Below are 21,705 nucleotides of genomic sequence, written 5' to 3' on the forward strand. Positions count from 1 at the left end.
CCCCCTCCCCACCGCCTCCCTTTTCCCGCCCTTGGCGCTGACGTCACTCGGCGCTTGGCCCCGCCCTTCCAGGGCGTTGCTCCCGCCCCTCGCGCTGACGTCACCAGGCTCCGCCCCCACCGCCATCTTGCGCCGCCGCCGCCGCCGCCGCCGCTCCCGCCGCTCTCGCCCGGCCCGGCCCGGCCCGGCCCCCCCCGGAGCCGCCCGCGGGGTCGGGCCCGGCCCCGCCATGGCCGAGGATTTCTGGGAGGCCCCGCGCCGCTGAGCCGGTAACGGGGGAACCCCGCCGGGAATCCCCCCGGGAAGCCCCCGGGACCCCGCGGCCCGGCCCCGCCTCTGTGAGGGCAGCGGGGGGGGGAGGGGGGGAGGCCACGCCCCCTTTGGGCACGCGCGGCATCACCGGAGGGGGGGGGGCCCAAGGGTTGGGGGGGCTCAGGTGTGCAGGGTGGGACCCAGGTGTGGCCAGGTGTGCAGGAGGGGCCCAGGTGTGCAGGAGGGGCCCAGGTGTGCAGGAGGGACCCAGGTGTGCCCAGGTGTGCAGGAGGGACCCAGGTGTGCAGGAAGGGCCCAGGTGTGCAGGAGGGGTTCAGGTGTGCCCAGGTGCGCTGGGGGCCCTCAGGTGTGCAGGGTGGTGCCCAGCTGTGCCCAGGTGTGCAGGGTGGTTCCCAGGTGTGCCCAGGTGTGCAGGGTGGTGCCCAGGTGTGCAGGGTGGTGCCCAGCTGTGCCCAGGTGTGCCCAGGTGTGTGGCTGGCCCCAGGTGTGCTCAGGTGTGCCCAGGTGCGCCCAGGTGCGCAGGGGGCACTCAGGTGTGCAGGGTGGTGCCGAGGTGGTGCCCAGGTGTGCAGGGTGGTGCCCAGCTGTGCCCAGCTGTGCCCAGGTGCGCAGGGGGCGCTCAGGTGTGCAGGGTGGTGCCGAGGTGGTGCCCAGGTGTGCAGGATGGTGCCCAGCTGTGCCCAGCTGTGCCCAGGTGCGCAGGGGGCGCTCAGGTGTGCCCCCCCCAGGGCTCGGCCATGGACCGGATGAAGAAGATCAAGCGGCAGCTGTCGATGACGCTGCGGGGGGGCCGCGCCCCCGACAAGGGCCTGGGGGACCCCCGCGACGGCCCCGGCAGCGACAGCGGTGAGCGCTGGCCCTTTAACAGAGGCCCCGCCCCCTCGGAGGGAGCCCCGCCCCCATACAGTGGGGAGCTGGCCCTTTAAGAGCCTTGGGGGTGGGGTGTAGAAGGGAAACTGAGGGGCTGCCTGGCCCTTTAAGAAGCTGCCTGGCCCTTTAAGAAGGCGCGGGCACTGTTTTGGGGTGCTTGGCCCTTTAAGACCCCACTCCCTCCGGGGCACGGTCCCTTTAAGAGCCCTGGGGTCTCTGTGCTGTCCCCTCCCTGTCACCCCCGTGCCCCCCCCCCCCCGCTCCCATCCCGTCCCCATCTGTCCCCAGCCCCCCCCCCGTGTCCGTCCATCTGTCCCCATATCCTGTCCCCTGTCCCCCCCTGCCCCCCCCCCCGGTGCCACCACCTGTCCCCGGTGTCCCCGTGTCACCTCTCTGTCCCCACAGGGAGGGGGGCAGAATTCCCCATCCCTGGGGGGCACTTTGGGGGGTCCCTGGGGAGGGTTTGGGGGTCCCTGGGGGGGTTTGGGGGTGTCCTTTGGGGAGCTCAGGGACATGGGGGGGGGGGGTCCCTGCAGGACGGGGGGGGGAGGGGCTTTTGGGACTGCTTGGGGACACGGGTGGATTCGGGGGGGTCCCTTGAGTTTGAGGAGGGTTTTGGGGGGGTCTCGGGGGGGTTGTGGAGGGGTTTTGGGGGTCCCTGACACCCCCTGTGCTCCCCAGAGGCGGGGGGGGACGAGGGGCGGATGGGCTCGGACGGGGAGAGTGACCCCCCCTCGGGGACGTCCTCGGAGGAGGTGGCGTCACCCGTGCGCCTGCGGCAGCACCCGCGGCCCAGCGCCTGCGAGGTGGGACTGGGGGCACTGGGAGCACTGGGAGGCACTGGGAGGCACTGGGGGCACTGGGGAGAGTGGGGGGTAGTGGAGAGCACTGGGAGGCACTGGGGAGCACTGGGGGCGCTGGGGAGAGTGGGGGGCACTGGGGGCACTGGGGAGAGTGGGGGGCACTGAGGGGCACTGGAGAGAGTGGGGGGCACTGAGGGGCACTGGGGAACACTGGGGGGAGTGGGGGGCACTGGAGAGCACTGGGAGGCACTGGGGGCACTGGGAGCACTGGGGAGACTGGGGAGAGTGGGGGGTAGTGGAGAGCACTGGGGGGCACTGGGGAACACTGGGGGGACTGGGGGCAATGGGGAGAGTGGGGGGTAGTGGAGAGCATTGGGGGGAGTGGGGGGCACTGGAGAGCACTGGGAGGCACTGGGGAGACTGGGGGCAATGGGAGGCACTGGGGGGAGTGGGGCGCACTGGGGGCACTGGGGAGAGTGGGGGGTAGTGGAGAGCACTGGGAGGCACTGGGGGACATTGGGAGGCACTGGGGAGCACTGGCAGAGCACTGAGGGGCACTGGGGGGGCACTGGGGAGCACTGGGGGATACTGGGAGGCACTGGGGGGCACTGGGGAGACCGGGAGAGCACTGGGGAGACTGGGGAGCACTGGGAAGCACTGGGAGGCACTGGGGAGCACTGGGGGGCACTGGGGAGCACTGGGGGGCACTGGGGGTACTGGGGAGCACTGGGGGTACTGGGGGGCACTGGGAGGCACTGGGGAGCACTGGGGGGCACTGGGGGGCACTGGGGGTGCTTCGGGGCTCTTGTGGGGTCGCGCTGTCACCGCTGTCCCCCAGGACGTCACCAAGCGCCTGTCCCTGCCGGCCGACACCCGCCTGCCCGAGGGGGGGCTGGGGCTGCCCGGGCCCCTGAGCCGCCGCCTGCGCCGCGTCTCCTTGGTGCGTCCCAGTACAGACCAGTACGGACCAGTATAGACCGGTATAAACCAGTACGGAGGAGTAAGAACTGCCAGCGACGCCCCTCAGTGTTCTCGGGGGTGGGGGGGCAGCTGCTGAGTCCCCACGTGCGCTGGCATCCCCTTGCTGCTTCCCAGTGTGCACCAGTACGGTCCAGTATGAACCAGTATAGAGCAGTTGGGCCCAGTACCCCATCCTGGCGCTTCCCCAGTGCTTCCCAGTTGCTCCCAGCCATCTGCAGCAGCATTGGTTCATGCTGAGTGTGTCCCAGTATGAACTGGTGTAAACCAGTTTGCACCAGTATAGCCTAGTATGGCCCGGTACAGAGCGGGAGGGACCAGGATCATCCCCTCCAGTGCCTCCCAGTTCTCCCAGTAACCGCATCCCCTCTCTCCGGCCAGTCGGAAATCGGCTTCGGGAAGTTGGAGACCTACGTCAAACTGGACAAACTGGGAGAGGTGAGGGGGTGTCCCCGATGTCCCCAACACCCCTCAATGTCCCTGATGCCCTCGACACCCCCTGATGTCCCTGTGTGTCCCTGTGTCCCCAATGTCCCCGAGTCCCCGATGTCCCTGACACCCCCCGATGTCCCTGTGCGTGTCCCCGATGTCCCTGGCGTCCCTCAGTGTCCCTGTGTGCCCCATGCCCTGTGGTCTTCACGCCCTTCGTGTCTCCACTGCGTCCCTGATGTCCCCCACTGTCCCCATGTCCCCACTGTCCCCATGTCCCTGATGTCCCCACTGTCCCCATGTCCCCACTGTCTCCATGTCCCTGATGTCCCTGTTGTCCCCATGTCCCCGCTGTCCCCATGTCCCTGCTGTCCCCATGTCCCTGCTGTGCCCCCACTGTCCCCATGACCCCGCCGTCCCCATGTCCCCGCTGTCTCTTTGTCCCTGCTGTCCCTGTGTCACCTGTGTCCCTCATATCCCCGCTGTGTCCTTGCTGTCCCTCTGTCCCTGCTGTCCCCTGACATCCCAGTGTCCCTGCTGTCCCTTGCTGTCCCTGGTGTCCCCTGATGTCCCCATGTCCCCGTGTGTCCTTGCTGTCCCTCTGTCCCTGCTGTCCCCTGACATCCCAGTGTCCCTGCTGTCCCTTGCTGTCCCTGGTGTCCCCTGATGTCCCCATGTCCCTGTGTGTCCTTTCTGTCCCTGCTGTCCCTGTGCCCCCTGATGTCCCCATGTCCCCGTGTGTCCTTGCTGTCCCTCTGTCCCTGCTGTCCCCGGTGTCCCCTGATGTCCCCTGTCCATCTCCCCCAATGTCCCCTGCTGTCCCCCATCCCCAGGGCACCTACGCCACGGTGTACAAGGGCCGCAGCAAACTCACCGAGAACCTGGTGGCGCTGAAGGAGATCCGGCTGGAGCACGAGGAGGGGGCACCGTGCACGGCCATCCGCGAGGGTGGGGACACCGGGGGGACACCGGGGGGCATTGGGGACACCAGGGGGGCTGGGGGTGCCCTGCATGCTCATCCGTGAGGGTGGGGACACCGGGGGGACACTGGGGGGACACCAGGGGGACATTGGGGGACATTGGGGGGACAGTGGGGACACTGTGCACGGCCATCCACGAGGGTGGGGACACCGGGGGGACATTGGGGACACCAGGGGGACACCAGGGGGACACTGGGGACATGAGGGGGGCTGGGAGCACCGTGCACAGCCATCCACGAGGGTGGGGACACCGGGGGGACATTGGGGACACCGGGGAGACACCAGCGGGGGCACTGGGGACACGAGGGGAACACTGGGGACACCGGGGACACCAGGGGGGCACTGGGGGGACACTGGGGACACCAGGGGGACATCAGGGGAATATTGGGGACACCAGGGGGGCTGAGGGGGATACGGGGGACACTGGGGGGACATTGGGGACACCAGGGGGACACTGGGGACACCAGGGGGGCTGAGGGGGACACGGGGGACACTGGGGACACCAGGGGGGCTGAGGGGGACACGGGGGACACTGGAGGGACACTGGGGACACCAGGGGAGCTGAGGGGGACACGGGGGACACTGGAGGGACACTGGGGACACCAGGGGGGCTGAGGGGGACACTGGAGGGACACTGGGGACACCAGGGGGGCTGAGGGGGACACTGGGGACACTGGAGGGACACTGGGGACACCAGGGGGGCTGAGGGGGACACGGGGGACACTGGAGGGACACTGGGGACACCAGGGGGGCTGAGGGGGACACTGGAGGGACACTGGGGACACCAGGGGGGCTGAGGGGGACACTGGGGACACTGGAGGGACACTGGGGACACCAGGGGGACACTGGGGACACCCTGCACAGCCGTCCCCGAGGGTGGGGACATTGAGGACACCAGGGGGGACACAGGGGAGGGGTGGGGGCTGTGGGACACCACAGAGGGGACCCTGGGGGACGCTGTGGTGGGGAGGGGGCTTAGGGAGGTCTGGAGGTCATTTGTCCCCTCCCTGTGTCCCCTCCCGGTGCCACCCCGCAGTGTCACTGCTGAGGGACCTCAAACACGCCAACGTGGTGACGCTGCACGACATCGTCCACACCCCCCAGTGCCTCACCCTCGTCTTCGAGTACCTGGTGAGCACCCCCAAAAACCCCACCCGGGACCCCAAAATTCCCACCCAGGACACCCAAAAACCCCCTCAGACCCCAGAATTCCCACCCGGAACCCCAAAATTCCCACGTGGGACCTGAAAATTCCCACCGAGGACCCCCAAAAACTCCCACCCGGGATCCCCAAAAACCCCCTCAGACCCCAAAACCCCCACCCAGGATGCCCCAAACCCCCTCAGACCCCAAAAACCCCCACCCGGGACCCCAAAAACCCCCCAGGACCCTAAAATTCCCCCCCAGGACCCCCAAAAGTCCCACCCAGGACCCCAAAAACCCCCCAGGACCCCAAAATTCCCCCTGAGGACCCCAGAAGTCCTACCCAGGACCCCAAAAACCTTCCAGGACCCTAAAATTCCCCCCCAGGACCCCCAAAAGTCCCACTCAGGACCCCAAAATTCCCCCCCAGGACCCCCCAAATCTCCCAGGACCCCAAAAGTCCCACCCAGAACCCCAAAAGTCCTATCTGGCACTCCAAAAACCCCTCAGGACCCCCAAAACTTTTCCCTGGGACTCTCAAACCCCTCCCAGGACCCCAGAATTCCCCCCAGGACCCCCCAAATCCCCCCCCAGGACCTCAAAATTTCCCCCCCAGGATCCCCAAAGCTCCCTTGGGACCCCCAAAACTCCTTCCTTGGACTCTCAAACCCCCCAAGACCCCCAAATTCCCCCCTGGGATCCCCAAAACTCCCCCCTCAAGACCCCCAAAACTCCCTGAACTCCCCCTGGGACCCCCCTAAACTGCCCCAATTTGGGGTTTTCCCAATTGCAGGATCGGGATCTCAAGCAGTACCTGGATGATTGTGGGAACGTCATCAGCATGCACAACGTCAGGGTGAGGGCAGAGGGGTTTGGGGGGATTTTGGGGGATTTGGGGGGTCTTAAAAATGTCCAATATTGGGGTGAAGGGGATTTGGGGGATTTGGGAGGAATTTGGGGGAGTTTGGGGGTGATTTGGGGTTCACCAGAATTCACAGTGTCAGGGTGAGGGGGGCTGTGGGGTCAGAGGGGTTTTGAGGGGGAATTTGGGGGGATTTTGGGGGAATTTGAGGGGTCTTAAAAATGTCCAATGTCGGGGTGAGGGAGATTTGGAGGAAATTTGGGGGGATCTCGGGAGGATTTGGGGGTCATCAGAATTCGGGGTTAGGGGGGCTGTGGGATTTGGGGGGATTTGAGGGGGATTTTAGGGGGGTTTTGAGGGGGAATTTAGGGGGGATTTGAGGGGGAATTTAGGGGGGTTTTGAGGGGGGATTTGAGGGGGAATTTGGGGGGATTTGAGGAGGAATTTAGGGGGGTTTTGAGGGGGAATTTAGGGGATTTGAGGGGGAATTTAAGGGGGTTTTGAGGGGGGATCTGAGTGGGAATTTGGGGGGATTTGAGGGGGAATTTAGGGGGGTTTTGAGGGGGATTTAGGGGAGTCCAGGTTCCTGCAGAGAAGTTTTGGGAGGAGGGGGGAGTTGGGGTTTAGGACTCGATGGTGTCACTTCGTCCCCTCGTGGCCCCGGGTGTTCCCTGAGGGTTTCCGATCCCGTTTTTGGGGTGGGGGCAGCTGTTCCTGTTCCAGCTGCTGCGGGGTCTCGCCTTCTGCCACCGCCACAAGGTCCTGCACCGCGACCTCAAACCCCAGAACCTCCTGCTCAGCCGCCGTGGGGACCTCAAACTGGCAGATTTCGGTCAGGGCACCCCAAAAAATCCTCCTGGGACCTCCAAAACTCCTTCCAGAGCCCCCAAATCTCCCTCAGAACCCCAAAAAGCCCCATCTAGAACCCCCAAAATTCCCTCCAGAATCCCGTAAAACCTTCCAGAACCTGCTCAGTCACCCCAGGAACTTCAAACTCTCAGATTTCGGTCAGGGCACCCCAAAAATCTTCCTGGGACCGCCAAAACTCCTCCCACAAAACGCAATCCCCCCCTGGGGTGACTCCTCACGCACCTTCCAGCACCCCAAAAATCCCCCAGGACCCCAATTCCCTCCCTCAGGAACCCCCAAAAATCCCCCAGGACCCCAATTCCCTCCCTCAGGAACCCCCAAAAATCCCCCAGGACCCCAATTCCCTCCCTCAAGAACCCCCAAAAATCCCCCAGGACCCCAATTCCCTCCCTCAGGAACCCCCAAAAATCCCCCAGGACCCCAATTCCCTCCCTCAGGAACCCCCAAAAATCCCCCAGGACCCCAACTCCCTCCCTCAGGAACCCCCAAAAATCCCCCAGGACCCCAATTCCCTCCCTCAGGAACCCCCAAAAATCCCCCAGGACCCCAATTCCCTCCCTCAGGACCCCCCAAAAATCCCCCAGGACCCCAATTCCCTCCCTCAGGAACCCCCAAAAATCCCCCAGGACCCCAATTCCCTCCCTCAGGGACCCCCAAAAATCCCCCAGGACCCCAATTCCCTCCCTCAGGGACCCCCAAAAATCCCCCAGGACCCCAATTCCCTCCCTCAGGAACCCCCAAAAATCCCCCAGGACCCCAATTCCCTCCCTCAGGAACCCCCAAAAATCCCCCAGGACCCCAATTCCCTCCCTCAAGAACCCCCAAAAATCCCCCAGGACCCCAATTCCCTCCCTCAGGAACCCCCAAAAATCCCCCAGGACCCCAATTCCCTCCCTCAGGGACCCCCAAAAATCCCCCAGGACCCCAATTCCCTCCCTCAGGGACCCCCAAAAATCCCCCAGGACCCCAATTCCCTCCCTCAGGAACCCCCAAAAATCCCCCAGGACCCCAATTCCCTCCCTCAGGAACCCCCAAAAATCCCCCAGGACCCCAATTCCCTCCCTCAAGAACCCCCAAAAATCCCCCAGGACCCCAATTCCCTCCCTCAGGAACCCCCAAAAATCCCCCAGGACCCCAAACTGGCCCCGCTGTGCCCCAGCCCCCCCCTCCTGACCCTTTTTGTGCCCCCCCAGGCCTGGCCAGGGCCAAGTCCATCCCCACCAAGACGTACTCGAGCGAGGTGGTGACGCTCTGGTACCGCCCGCCCGACATCCTGCTGGGCTCCACCGAGTACTCCACCCAGATCGACATGTGGTGGGCACTGGGAGGCACTGGGAGAGCACTGGGAGGGACTGGGAAGGTCTGAGAGGGCATTGGGAGGGACTGGGAGAGACTGGGAGAGCACTGGGAGGGACTGGGAAGGTCTGAGAGGGTACTGGGAGAGCACTGGGAGGGACTGGGAAGGTCTGAGAGGGCATTGGGAGGGACTGGGAGGCACTGGGAGGGCACTGGGATGGACTGGGAGGGACTGGGAGGGACTGACAGGGGACTGGAGGATGCTGGGGGTGCTTTGGGGGAGCACTGGAGGGCACTGGGGAGTACTGGGAGGGCACTGGGAGAGCACTGGGGAATGCTGGGGGGGGTTTTGGGGGGCCCTGGGGGGCTTTGGGGGGGTCTTAGATGGGTCCAGGAGGTTTTGGGAGGGGCCTCACTCGCGGGGGTCCCGCATGAAATTGGGGGGGTCTTGGACAAGGGGGAAATGGGGTTTGGGATTTGGGGGGTCCTACGGGGGTCTCCCCCCCCCCCCCGGGGCTGTTTTGGGCTGGTTTTTGGGGGTCCCATGGGGGTCTCTCCCCCCCGGGGCTGTTTTTGGGGGTCCCACGGGGGTTTCTCCCCCCAGGGGCTGTTTTGGGGTGGTTTTGGGGGGGTCTCTCCACCCTTGGGGCTGTTTTGGTCTGTTCTGGGCTGCTTTTGGGGTGGTTTTGGGGGTCCTACAGGGCTCTCTCCCCCCGGGGCTGTTTTTGGGGTGGTTTTTGGGGGTCTCTCCCCCCAGGGGCTGTTTTGGGGTGGTTTTTGGGGGTCCCACGGGGCTCTCTTCCCCCCAGGGGCTGTTTTGGGGAGGTCTCTCCCCCCTGGGGCTGTTTTGGGGTGGTTTTGGGGGGGGTCTCTCCCCCCTGGGGCTGTTTTGGGCTGTTCTGGGCTGGTTTTGGGGTGGTTTTTGGGGGTCCCACAAGGCTCTCTCCCCCCAGGGGCTGGTTTGGGGGGGGGTCTCTCCCCCCTGGGGCTGTTTTGGGCTGTTCTGGGATGTTTTTGGGGTGGTTTTTGGGGGTCCCACGGGGGTCTCTCCCCCCCAGGGGCGTCGGCTGCATCTTTTCGGAGATGGTGACGGGGCGGCCGCTGTTCCCCGGGGCCACCGTGGAGGAGCAGCTGCATTTCATCTTCCGCCTCCTGGGTGCGGCTTCGGGGCGAAGCCGGCGGGGTTCGGACAAATTTGGGGGAAAATCCGAGTGGTTTTGGGGTGAATCTGAGGGGTTTCGGGTGAAATCTCGGGCTTTTGGGTGAAGGCAGAGGGGCGTGAAGGGGTTTTGGGGAGGATAAATGGGGTTGGGTTGGGTTGGGGTTTTTTTTTTAAGGGGTTTTGGGAAAATGGAGGAGGAGCTGAGGGAAGGTGGGGACAATTTGGGGGGCGTTTGGGGGGATTTAAAGGGGGTTTGGGGTGAATTCAAGGGGTTTTGGGGGATTTAAAGGGGTTTTGGGGGAATTTAAAGGGGTTTCGGGGGAATTAAAGGGTTTTTGGGGTGAGTTAAAGAGGTTTGGGGGAAATTAAAGGGGTTTTGGGGTGAATTAAAGGGGTTTTGGGGGAATTTAAAGGGGTTTTGAGGGAATTAAAGGGGTTTTGGGGGGAATACATGGGGTTTTGAGGAAATTTAAAGGGGTTTTGGGGGAATTTAAGGAGTTTTGAGAGGATTAAAGGGGTTTTGGTGTGAATTAAAGATGTTTTGGGGGAATTTAAAGGGGTTTTGAGGGAATTAAAGGGGTTTTGGGGGGAATACATGGGGTTTTGAGGAAATTTAAAGGGGTTTTGGGGGAATTTAAGGAGTTTTGAGAGGATTAAAGGGGTTTTGGTGTGAATTAAAGAAGTTTTGGGGGAATTTAAAGGGGTTTTGAGGGAATTAAAGGGGTTTTGGGGGGAATACATGGGGTTTTGAGGAAATTTAAAGGGGTTTTGGGGGAATTTAAGGAGTTTTGAGAGGATTAAAGGGGTTTTGGGGTGAATTAAAGAAGTTTTGAGGGAGTTTAAAGGGGTTTTGAGGGAATTAAAGGGGGTTTGGGGGAATTAAAAGGGTTTTGGGGGAAATGTAAAGAGATTTGGGGAAATAAAAGGGGTTTTAGGAGTAAATTAAAGGGGTTTCGGGGGGAATAAAGGCGTCATTTCAAGGATCTCTGGAACTGGGGGGCGCTGGGGGATTTTGGGGACTCTGGGGAGGGCTCCAAGGTGGGTCTGGGGCCCACCCCCCCCCTCTATTTTTTAGGGACCCCGACGGAGGAGACGTGGCCGGGCATCGGGGCCAACGCTGAGTTCCGGGCGCACAAGTACCCGCTGTACCCGCCCGAGGGGCTGCGGCACCACGCCCCACGGTGGGTGGGGACACCCAGGGGGTGAAGGGACTGTGGGGAACACCCAGGGACAGCCAGGGGACAGCAGGGACACCCAGGGACACCCAGGGACACCCGGGGACAGCCAGGGACAGCCAGGGGACAGCCAGGGACACCCAGGGACACCCGGGGACAGCCAGGGGACAGCCAGGGACACCCGGGGACAGCCAGGGGACACCCAAGGGACACCCGGGGACAGCCAGGGGACAGCCAGGGACACCCAGGGACACCCAGGGGACACCCAAGGGACACCCGGGGACACCCAGGGGACACCCAGGGACAGCCAGGGACACCCGGGGACAGCCAGGGGACAGCCAGGGACACCCAGAGGACACCCGGGGACACCAAGGGGACACCCTGACACCCCCAGGGGACACCCAGGGGACACCCTGGGACACCCTGGGGGTGGCACCCACCCCACAGACGCATTTGGGGTGGCCTGACCCCCTCCTCTCCCCCCCCCTCCCTCCTCCCAGGTTGGACCAGGACGGTGCCGACCTGCTGGGGCAGCTGCTGCAGGTGAGGTGGGCGTGGCTTGTGTTGGCCACGCCCCTCATGCCCCACCCACCCACCCCCCAGCGGCCACGCCCTGTCCCTCCCCCACCATGGGGCGTGGCCTGCCCAACCCCCACCTACCGGGGGGTGGGGGAGGGGAGGTGGTAGGGCCACGCCCTTTTGTGGGCGTGTCCTTGCCCCTTTTGTGGGCGTGTCCTGACGTGTGGGCGGGGCAGTTCGAGGGGCGGCGGCGGCTGCCGGCGGCGGAGGCCATGGGGCACCCCTTCTTCGGCTGCCTGGGACCCCGCGTCAGCGCCCTGCCCGACAGTGAGGGGGCGGGGCCTCGGGGAGGGGGCGGGGCCTGGGGGGCGGGGCCACGTGGGGGTTTTGGGGGTGGGGCTTCACATGAGTGGGGCTGGAGGAGGGTGGGGCATTGTGGGCGTGGTTGTTGGGGGGTGGGGCTTCAAATGGGTGGGGCACCGTGGGGGTGGGGCACTGGGGGGTGGGGCCTCAGGAGGGTGGGGTTTGGGGGTGGGGCTTCACATGGGTGGGGCACTGGGAGTGGGTGGGGCCTCTGGAGGGTGGGGCTGGGTGGGGTGGGGCCTGGTGGGTGTGGTTGTTGGGGGTGGAGCTTCACATGGGTGGGGCACTGGGGGCGGGGCCTCAGGAGGGTGGGGCTGTGGGGGTGGGGCCTTTTGGGTGTGGTTATTGGGGGTGGGGCACAAGTGGGTGTGGCCTCATGGGAGAGATCAGTGGGTGGGGCTTGTTTGGGTGGGGCTTTTCCATGGGTGGAGTCTGGGAGGGGGTGGAGGGGGCGGGGCTTAACACCAGGTGTGTGTGGCTATTCAAATTAGGGGGCGTGGCTTTCTAGTGGGTGTGTCTTTGGGGTGACCCCATTTTTCTTATCATGGGAACCCCCCCTTGATTTGGGGTCCTGGCCCCCCCCCCCATTCCCCCCCCAGCCACCTCCATCTTCGCCCTGAAGGAGATCCAGCTCCAGAAGGAGCCGGGGCTGCGCACGGCCCCCCTGCCCCCCACAGGTCAGCGCCCCGAAACGGGACCCCGGGACCCCCTAAACCCAAACACTGCCCTGCCAGGACCACCTAAACCCAAACCCTGCATCCCCCGGGACCCCCTAAACCCAAACCCTGCCCTGCCAGGACCCCCTAAACCCAAACCCTGCATCCCCCGGGACCCCCTAAACCCAAACCCTGCCCTCCCTGGGACCCCTGAACCCCTAAACCCAAACCCTGCACCCCCTGGGACCCCCTAAACCCAAACCCTGCACCCCCTGGGACCCCCTAAACCCAAACCCTGCATCCCCCGGGACCCCCTAAACCCAAACCCTGCCCTCCCTGGGACCCCTGAACCCCTAAACCCAAACCCTGCACCCCCTGGGACCCCCTAAACCCAAACCCTGCACCCCCTGGGACCCCCTAAACCCAAACCCTGCCCCACCAGAACCCCCTAAACCCAAACCCTGCCTCCCTGAAACCCCTGAACCCCTAAACCCAAACCCTGCACCCCCTGGGACCCCCTAAACCCAAACCCTGCCCCCCCTGGGACCCCCGGGACACCATGACCCCCCTAAACCCAAATCCTGCCCCACCAGAACCCCCTAAACCCAAACCCTGCCCCCCCTGAAACCCCTAAACCCAAACCCTGCCCCGCCAGAACCTCCTGAACCCCCTAAACCCAAACCCTGCCCCCCCCCAGAACCCCCAACTTTCTGGGGATCTCCTGGAGGTCCCTTCTCATTTCTGGGGTATTTTTAAGGTGATTTTGGGGCTATTTTGGGGCTTTTGGGGGGTTTCCTGAGCTCTTTTTTTTTTTACCTGCAGGTTCTTCCGCCTTCCAGGTGCTCGACACCGAATTCTGATGTTGAGCAGGTGAGGCCCCAAAAGTCGGGGATGAGCTCCCCAAAATGTGGAACCCCATTTGGGGGGGGGGAGGGCTCCTTGGGGAATGACCCCCAAAAACGACAAAAAACACCCCAAAAAAATGAGAACAATGATCACCCCCCCCCCCCCCCATAAAAAACCAAACCCAAACCTGATAAAATTCAGGAAAAACTGCTGAAATTGGGATTTCTCTGAAATTGAAGGGGGGCACCCCAAAAATGGGGCACCCCCCAAGTGAAGACTCTTAAAAGTGGGGATCCCCCCAAAAAAATGGGGCAGACCTCCCCCTCCCCCCCCTTAAATGTGGGACCGAGAGACCCCCAAAAGGAAGCGACTGAAGGGGGAACCCCCCAAAAAAAGTGAGGGGTAAATTTGGGGGGTGGGGGGGGTTTGTTCATCTTTTTGGGGTCCCTTCTTAACCCTTTCCTCTCCCCACAGCCCTCGGATGCTGCTGCACCCCCCGGGACCCCCTGGAATTGGGGGTGGGGTCACCCCAAAACGGGATTGGCCTCCAAAACAGGGGAGGGGGCACCCCAAAACTACGTGGGGGGGGGGGGGGGCGGGGAGAGGGGGGGGTTGGGGTGACCACGGTTCCCCTCCCCCTCCCCAAATTCCCCCCCCCTGAGGAACTGCTGCTGGATTTTGGGGGAGGTGGGGGATGGGTCTGGAGGGGGTGGGGGAAATCTGGGGTGCCCCCGTTTTTTTGGGGGAGTTCCCCTCGAGTCTGGGGGTTCTTCCCCCTCCCCTCCCCCCTCCCCCCCCCCCCAATTTACGTCGAGTTTTATTTTTTCAAGGCAATATTATAAATCAGAGTCTATTCGGGCCCCTCCCCCCGGGGTGGGGCGGGGCCTGGGAGGGGCGGGGCCACCCCCCCCACCCCTCCCCCCCCCTCCCGGAGCAGTTTTGGGGGTGGGGGAGGGCAGGCAGGGCGCCCTTTTGAGCTTACTCGGAGGTTACTCACGCTCTACTCCAGGGTTCCCCTGGGGTTACTCGGGGCTGCGGCGTCTCCTGGGAGGTTCCCCTGCAAGCGTTGGTCCCGCTTTACTCCAGGGTTACTCCAGGGTTACTCCAGGGTTACTCAGACTTTACTCCAAGGCAGCTCAGGCCCAGCTCTGCGGCCGTATCTGCCCTACTCCAGCCTTACTCCACGACTACTCAGCCTCTTCCCGCTCGCTGCTGTAGTTACTCTGCTTCTACTCTTGATTACTCCCAAGTTACTCAGCCCTCCCTCCCCCCCCCACCAGGGGAGGGTCTTACTCCGAGCTTTCTCAGCGCTTACATCAAGGTTGCTCAGGACTCGGTTCCTACACAGATTTTACTCCAGAGTTACTCACGGTCAGGGCGGGGTCTTTACTCCGGGCTTACTCAGTTCTTGGTCCGAAGCTCCTCGGTACGTCGCCCCTGCTCAGAGCTTACTCCAGGCTTCCTCCTGGAGGTCCTTACTCTGAGCTTACTCAGCACTTCCAGACAGAACTTACTCCAGACTTACTCACGTGGGGTCCTTACTCCAGGCTCGCTCAGCTCCCCCCTTTTGTGTTGTTTCCGGTACTCGATTGCTACTCCCGCCTTACTCCGAGGTTTTTCCGCCTGGTTCGCTCCTCTTTGACTTCGCTCCGCGCTTACTCCGCCCTTACTCAGCGCTTCCGCGGGAGGCCCACGCTCGCTCCTCCTTCGCTCAGAGGTTACTCAGCCCTTGCTCAGAGGTTACTCAGCCGTCCCCGTTTATCGCCTCGGTCCCAGGTCCTCTCCTCCTCCAAGCTCTACTCCGGCGTTACCCAACTCTTGGCCTGCCTCGCCTTACTCAGAGGTTGCTCAGGCCTTACTAAGAGGTTACTCAAGCTCATCCCAACGCCGGTGTGCTCCACGCTCATCGCCGGGCTCGTGTGGTGGCCTTACAGCACTTGATGCTTACTCAGAGGTTACTAAGGCCTTAGAGGGCGGGTTTGGGGTTCCGCGGCGCTGCCGCCACCTTTGCTACTCCACCTTTACTCAGACCCTACAAAGCTCCTCTTCCGCTTACTCGGCCTCTCCTCAGTCTCCAGCCCCTCCTCGGCTCCTCAGCGGTCACTCAGCTGACCCTTTACTCACGCATTACTCGGCCTCCGGTGTTCCCCGCTCCCCCTGCTCTTCCAGGCCTTTTCTCCGAGGATACACCACGGATACTCCTCCTCCTGCTCCTCCTCCGCCGCTTGCTGAGGCGTTACTCGCCCTTTACACTCCCAGGACGCGCTCAGCCCATCCTCTGGGGTCCGTAGCTCTTACTCCGAGGTTACTCAGCCCTTGCCGTCCTCCAGGATCTCGAAGTTACTCGAGGTTTGCTACGCTGAGGCGACTCAGGCGCTACTCCAGGCTCACCGGGCGGGAGGGGAGCAGCCCTTCCTCACGAGTTGCTCCGCCCTTACTCCGAGGTCCTTGCGCGCCCAGGGCCGCGCCGTCGTCACTCTGAGGTCAACCCTCGCTCTGAAGTTACTCACTCCTTACTCCGAGACCACTCGGCCACCACTCCTCCCCACAGTCCCCATGCCGGGACTGACCGGACACTACTCCAGACTTACTCACGGTTTACTCCGGGCCGCACACAAGGGACGCTTTTCCACGGGCAGGACGGCGCGCTGCCGGCTCCCGGGTTACTCACACTTTACCCCGAGGTTACTCCCACCCCCCCCCATCCCCCCCCATTCCCATCCAGCCTCACTCAGGATCGCCTGCCCCTCCCCCCGCCCCTCCCCCCTCTATAGGTACCGTGTATACATGGGGGGCGGGGCAGGGGGCGGGGCTTTTTATATGCAGTGGGAGGGGTCCCCGAAGCCCCTCCCCCACCCCATAGGGGGGCGGGGGTCCCCTATAGCGCCCTTGGGGGGGTTTCTATAGGGGATGGGGCCCCCCCAGGGACACCCTGACCCCAATGGGGGGAGGGGAGGGGAGGGTCGTCCCCCCACCCCCCGGTATGACGTCACACGGGGGGGAGGGGAAGGGGCGGGGTCGCGGCGTTTCGGCTGTAACGGGACCGACCATTAAAGCCTCCCCGGGAGCGGTGTGAGCCTGTGTGACCCCCCCTTGTCCCCGAGACCCCCTGGGAGCCCCTCCGGGACCCTGCGCGAGCCCCGGGCTGCGACCCCCCCCTCCCCGGGACCCCCCCCCGGGGGTCGAACACCGGGACCGCCCCCCCCCCCCCGCATTCCCCCTCCCCTCCATTCCAGGCGCTACCACGCGCTCTCCCTCTTCCCCCTTCCTTCCCCCCCGGCCCGGCCCCAATGGTTTCTCCCGCGCGCGCGGGGAGGGCGGGGCATCAGCGGGCAGCCAATGGCGTGGCGGCGCGGGCGGTCACGTGGGGGGCGGGGCTGCTTGATAACCCCGGGGCGGGGCGGGCGCGGCCGCAGTCTTGGGCCGGTCGGCGCCGCTCGGGTGAGTTCCGGTCGCTCCTATCGCGACTCTTTCCCCCTTTCCTTCTTTCCCCCCTCCATCTATCGCGATAATCGCGGCTTTAGGTGCTGCCGAGGCTCGCTTTTCCCCTCCTCTCCCCTCCTTTCCTCTCCTTTTCCCGCCCCGGCGCCCTGAGGGCCGCGCGGGATTCGCGCGTGCGCCGTGAGGGGGGGGGAGGGGGGAAGGGGGCGGGGCCGGCGCGCGCGGGCGGCGGGAGCGGCACTTCCGGTGTTGGCGCCCACGTGGCCGGGGGGAACTCACGTGGGGGGTTGAGGGTGACGTCATGGGGGGCGCCGGGAGGGGCTCCGTGACGTCAGCAGCAGGGGACGCGTAGAGCCGGCGAGGGGTGATGGCGTCACGGGGGTTTCTCCAAGCTTCGGGTTCCCTGGAGAGGTGTGACGTCACTGGAGGGCTCCCCATGGGTGATGATGTCATAGAGGCTGGAGGGGGAGGCTGATCGGGGGCTGTGACGTCATCAGACACCGGGCGGGGTGTGTGTGGGGGGGTTGCTGCAAGGGTTGTGACGTCACAGGGGAATCCCGGGAATGCCGTGCTTTGGTGGGGAGGGGGAGGGGCAGGGTTATGACATCACAGCTGCTCCGTCCCCAGGTTATAACGTCACTGTAGGGGCAGGGCCCCACCCTATGACGTCACAGCCGGCCCCGCCCCCCCACGCATGGCGGCAGAGGAGGGGAAGTTGTTTGTGGGGGGCCTCAACTACGACACGGATGAGCAGGGCCTGGAGCAGCACTTCAGCTCCTTCGGGCCCATCTCCGAGGGTGAGGCCCCCAAAACCCCCCTGGGACACCCCAAAAACCCCCCCAGGACACCCCAAAAATCACCCTGGGACACCCCAGTACCCCCTGAAACCCCCAAAACAGCTCCAGGACATCCAAAACCCTCCCCAGGACCCCCCCAAAACCACCCGGGACCCCAAAAAACCCCCCTGGGACACCCATGACACATCAAAACTCTCCCTGGGACACCCCAAAACCTTCCCAGGACCCCAAAAATCCCCCTGGGACACCCCAGTATCCCCTGAAACGCCCAAAACAGCTCCAGGACATCCAAAACCCTCCCCAGGACCCCCCAAAAACCACCCGGGACCCCAAAAACCCCCCTGGGACACCCTGGACACCTCAAAACCCTCCCTGGGACACCCCAAAACCTCCCCAGGACCCCAAAAAACCCCCCAGGACACCTCAAAACTCCCCCAAAACCTCCAAAACAGCTCTGGGACATCCAAAACCCCTCCCGAGGACCCCCCAAAAACCACCCGGGACCCCAACAACCCCCCTGGGACACCCCAAAACCTCCCCAGGACCCCAAAAAACCCCCCCCGGGACACCCCAATACCCCCTGAAACACCCAAAACAGCTCCAGGACACCCCAAAATTCCCCCCAGGGCATCTCTAAACCACCTGGGCACCCCAAAACCCCCCCAGGACACCCCAAAACCCCCCCAGGACACTGAACACGCCCCAAAAGCGCCCGTGTGCTGCAGGTGTCCCAATCTTTCCCCATAATCCTCCCCCAAAAACTCCTGGAATGCCCTGAATTCCTTTTTTTGGAGCTTTTCCACCCCTCGAATCCTCCTGGAACACCCCAAAATCCCCCAGAGCTCCCCAAATCCCGCTGTGGCACCGTTGGTTTACGGGATTCATTTCGGCATCGCGCTCCCTTGTTTCGAGACCCCGTTTTTGGGGGGTGGTCCTGAGCTTCCTTTCCCCCTCCTCAGTGGGGGTTTTTGGGGTGGTCCCAGCCCCTCCTGACCTCATTGTCCCCCTCCCCACCCCCCCTGCCCTCAGTGGTGGTGGTGAAGGACAGGGAGACCCAGCGGTCCCGGGGCTTCGGCTTCGTCACCTTCACCAACCCCGAGCACGCCAGCGACGCCATGCAGGCCATGAACGGCGAGGTGGGCGCTCCTGGGGGTGTCTGGGGTCTCCTGGGGGGCCATTTGGGGTCCCTGGGGGAACATTTGGGGTCTCCAAGGGGGTCTGGGACACTCAAAAACAGGTTGGGAGGGGTATTTGGGGTCCTTGAGGGGCCATTTGGGGTCTCCAAGGGGATCTGGGATACCATAAAACAGGTTTGGGGGGTATTTGGGGTCCCTGAGGGGCCATTTGGGGTCTCCAAGGGGGTTTGGGACATCATAAAATGGGTTTGGGGGGGTATTTGGGGTCCTTGAGGGGCCATTTGGGGTCTCCGAGGGGATCTGGGATACCATAAAACGGGCCTGGGGGGCACTTGGGGGTTCCTGAGGGGCCTTTTGGGGTCCCCAAGGGGGTCTGGGACACTCAGAAATAGGTTGGGAGGGGCGTTTGTGGTCCCTAGGGGGGCATTTGGGGTCTCCAAGGGGGTTTGGGATGCTTTAAAATGGGCCTGGGGGACATTCAGGGTCCTCAAGAGAGTCTGGGACACCCAAAATCAGGTTTGGAGACATTTGGTGTCCCTGAGGGGACATTTGATGTTTCCAAGGAGATCTGGGATGCCATAAAATGGGTCAGGGGAGTATTTGGGGTCCATGAGGGGCAGTTTGGAGTCCCCAAGGGAGTCTGGGACGCTCAAAAACAGGTCGGGGGGGGGGACATTTGGGATCCTCAGGAGAGTCTGGGACACCTTAAAATGGGTCTGTGGGGGCATTTGAGGTCTCCAAGTGGGTCTGGAGGAGCATTTGGGTTCCCTAAGGGGGTCTGGGACACCCTAAAGCAGCTTTGGGATGAGCCCAGAGATATTTGGGGGCCCTTTGGGATCTCCAGAGTCCCTCAAGAGAGGTCTGTGGGTATTTTGGGGGCGTCTGAGCCATTTTTAATGGGGTCTGGGGGCTGGGTGGGGCCTAAGTGGGTTTGGGGCGCTCAGAGGGGGATTGGGGGATCCCAGGAGGGACCGAGGTGACCCCAAAATTGTCCCCAAACCGTGGGCAGTGCCTGGACGGGCGGCAGATCCGGGTGGATCACGCCGGGAAATCGCCCCGAGGAGCCCGGGGGGGCTACGGGGGGGGCCGGGGCCGTGGCCGGGGCTACGGCCGAGGTGAGCAGGGGGGGTTTGGGGTCCAGGGGGGTTTGGGGAGGGGGTCAAGGGGCTCTTTTGAGGGCATCAGGGTTTTGGGGAGGGGGTCAAGGGGCTCTTTCGGGGGTTAATGGGGTCTGGGTAATTTTGGGGGGGGGCTGCGGGGTTGTTAATGGAGAACCTGGGAGGATTTGGGAGGGGGGTTTGGGGTGGCTTTGATGGGGTTTTGGGGTGGGGGGGATTTGAGGGGTCTGAGGAGGATTTGGGGGGTTTTGGGGTGGCTTTGATGGGGTTATTTTGGGGCATTTTGAAGGGGAGGGGGCTGAAGAAGTTCTGGGGGAGATCTCTGGGCTGGAGGGGGGCATTTTGGAGGGTGGTGGTTGGATTTTGGGGTGGGGGGCACAGGAGTCCGAAGTGGGGCTTGGGGAGAGCAAAGACATTTTTTGGGGAGTTTGGGGCTTTGAGGATTTTGGAGAAGTTCGGGGCGTGTTGAGGGTTTGGAGAGGTTTTTTTTTTTTTCCCTGGAATCCCACAAAATTCGGGGTTTTCCTTCAGGGGGAGGCGACCGCGGCTACGGGGGCCGCTACGACGGGCGCAGCGGGGGGGGCTACGGGGGGTCCCGGGACTACGGCGGCCGGTGAGTGGGGGAGGGGTCTGGGGGGGTGTTGGGGGGATCCTGGGGGTGTTGGGGGGAGGGGTCTGGGGGGATTTCTGGGGGTCCAGGGGGTGTTGGAGGAGATTCAGGGGGTCCTGGAGGGGTCTGGGGCTACTGGGGGGGGGGATTCAGGGGGTCCTGGAGGGGTCTGGGGGGATCCAGGGGGTTCTGGAGGAGATCCCGGGGGTCTTGGGGGGGATCCTGGGGGTGCTGGGGAGGGGTCCAGGGCGGATTTCTGGGGGTCCAGGTGGGTTTCGGGAGAATTTGGGGGATGATGGGGAGGGGTCTTCGGGGGAGTTCTGAGGGGGTTCTGATAAAGTTGGGAAGGCTCTTTTGAGGGTCCTGGATGTCAAGGAGGGGCTTGAAGAACCTGGGTGGGGGGGGGGATGGGACATTTGTGGGTCTGGGGGTCACCCCTGGGTGCTGAGCCCCCTCCCCACCAGGAACCAGGGGGGCTACGGCGAGCGCTTCCCCTCGGCCTCCTACCGGGACAACTACGACAACTGAGGTAGGGACGCGGTGACCGGGGGGTGGCACCCCCAAAAGTGACCGGGGGCACCCCGGGGAACCCCCCCTGCACCCGCCTGGGCACCCCCAAATCCCCTCTGTCCCCGCAGCCCCCCCTCCCAACCCCGTTTTTGGGGTGCCCGCGGTTTCCTGATGTCTCTCCTGAATTATTGGGGGGGGATTTTAGAGCTGCCCCTGCCCCCCCCTTCCCTCAAATCTCAATTTTGGGGGGTCTGGGGGGGGGGGGGGGGGTGCAGCCTCTCCCCAATAATTCTGTGGTGTCCCCACCCTCCCCCAGCTGTGTCCCCGATTTTAAAGAGTTTTGGGGTTCTCAAGACCCCAAAATTCTCATTTTGAAGAGGCCCCGGTGCTTCCTGAGCTCCTCTCTATTATTTCGGGGTGGTTTTGGGGTTTTCTGCTGATGGCAAAATGCTCCTTTTTGGGGAGACCTCTGACCCCCCCCCCCCCCAAATTGTTTCAGGTGGTCCCTGAACCCTCCAAAACCCCGGGTTTTGGACACTCCCCCATTAATTTGGGGGCCACTTCTGGGTTCCTCCCATGTCCCCCATTTCGGGGGAGGTTTGGGGTCCCCAAGTCCCCCAACCCCCCTTCTTTTTGGGAGGGGGTCTCCCGAGTGCCCCTCCCCCACTGATCTCCTTCTCATCCTCAGCTCGGACCCTCGGTGCTGGATTTTGGGGGGGGCCCTCCCCCCCCGGGCCATGGATGGACGCCGAGGGGGGGTTGGGATGTGATGGGGGAGGGGGGGTCAAGGGTGGGGGAACCCCAAATTTGTACAACCCCCGGTCCTATTAAAGGTCAGAGCCCTTCCGGAGCTGCGGCTCTTTTTTTT

The 21,705-nt window shown here is 63.7% G+C and overlaps 2 protein-coding genes across 2 annotated transcripts; both read left to right on the forward strand.

Annotated features, from left to right (window-relative positions):
• Positions 1-121: 121 nt before the first annotated feature.
• On the forward strand, positions 122-16,184 carry CDK16 (cyclin dependent kinase 16). The gene is made up of 17 exons (XM_082300463.1): positions 122-269; positions 1,002-1,119; positions 1,825-1,949; positions 2,785-2,886; positions 3,306-3,362; positions 4,187-4,301; positions 5,370-5,464; positions 6,270-6,332; positions 7,047-7,170; positions 8,402-8,522; positions 9,563-9,660; positions 10,742-10,847; positions 11,342-11,384; positions 11,597-11,687; positions 12,323-12,400; positions 13,202-13,249; positions 13,700-16,184. Exons 2-16 carry the CDS (start codon positions 1,011-1,013, stop codon positions 13,237-13,239), a joined length of 1,365 nt encoding a protein of 454 aa, XP_082156589.1. The 5' UTR covers positions 122-269; positions 1,002-1,010; the 3' UTR covers positions 13,240-13,249; positions 13,700-16,184.
• A 437-nt stretch (positions 16,185-16,621) lies between these two features.
• On the forward strand, positions 16,622-21,575 carry RBM3 (RNA binding motif protein 3). The gene is made up of 7 exons (XM_082300226.1): positions 16,622-16,666; positions 17,294-17,463; positions 18,493-18,599; positions 19,609-19,714; positions 20,249-20,330; positions 20,792-20,856; positions 21,526-21,575. Exons 2-6 carry the CDS (start codon positions 17,361-17,363, stop codon positions 20,853-20,855), a joined length of 462 nt encoding a protein of 153 aa, XP_082156352.1. The 5' UTR covers positions 16,622-16,666; positions 17,294-17,360; the 3' UTR covers position 20,856; positions 21,526-21,575.
• Positions 21,576-21,705: the final 130 nt, after the last annotated feature.

The sequence above is a fragment of the Coloeus monedula genome (assembly GCF_965178545.1).
Source record: "Coloeus monedula genome assembly, chromosome: 39".
In the NCBI taxonomy this organism is placed as follows: Eukaryota; Metazoa; Chordata; class Aves; order Passeriformes; family Corvidae; genus Coloeus; species Coloeus monedula.

What these genes read in the sequence shown, in the direction of transcription:
- RBM3 (XM_082300226.1), top strand. Translation starts at nt 17,361, where the DNA reads ATGGCGGCAGAGGAGGGGAAGTTGTTTGTGGGGGGCCTCAACTACGAC. An exon ending in TGGCCGGGGCTACGGCCGAG is followed by an intron (nt 19,715 to 20,248) that starts GTGAGCAGGGGG and finishes GTTTTCCTTCAG; the next exon opens with GGGGAGGCGACCGCGGCTAC. An exon ending in TCCCGGGACTACGGCGGCCG is followed by an intron (nt 20,331 to 20,791) that starts GTGAGTGGGGGA and finishes CCTCCCCACCAG; the next exon opens with GAACCAGGGGGGCTACGGCG.
- CDK16 (XM_082300463.1), top strand. Translation starts at nt 1,011, where the DNA reads ATGGACCGGATGAAGAAGATCAAGCGGCAGCTGTCGATGACGCTGCGG. An exon ending in CGGCCCCGGCAGCGACAGCG is followed by an intron (nt 1,120 to 1,824) that starts GTGAGCGCTGGC and finishes TGTGCTCCCCAG; the next exon opens with AGGCGGGGGGGGACGAGGGG. An exon ending in CGTCAGCGCCCTGCCCGACA is followed by an intron (nt 11,688 to 12,322) that starts GTGAGGGGGCGG and finishes TTCCCCCCCCAG; the next exon opens with CCACCTCCATCTTCGCCCTG.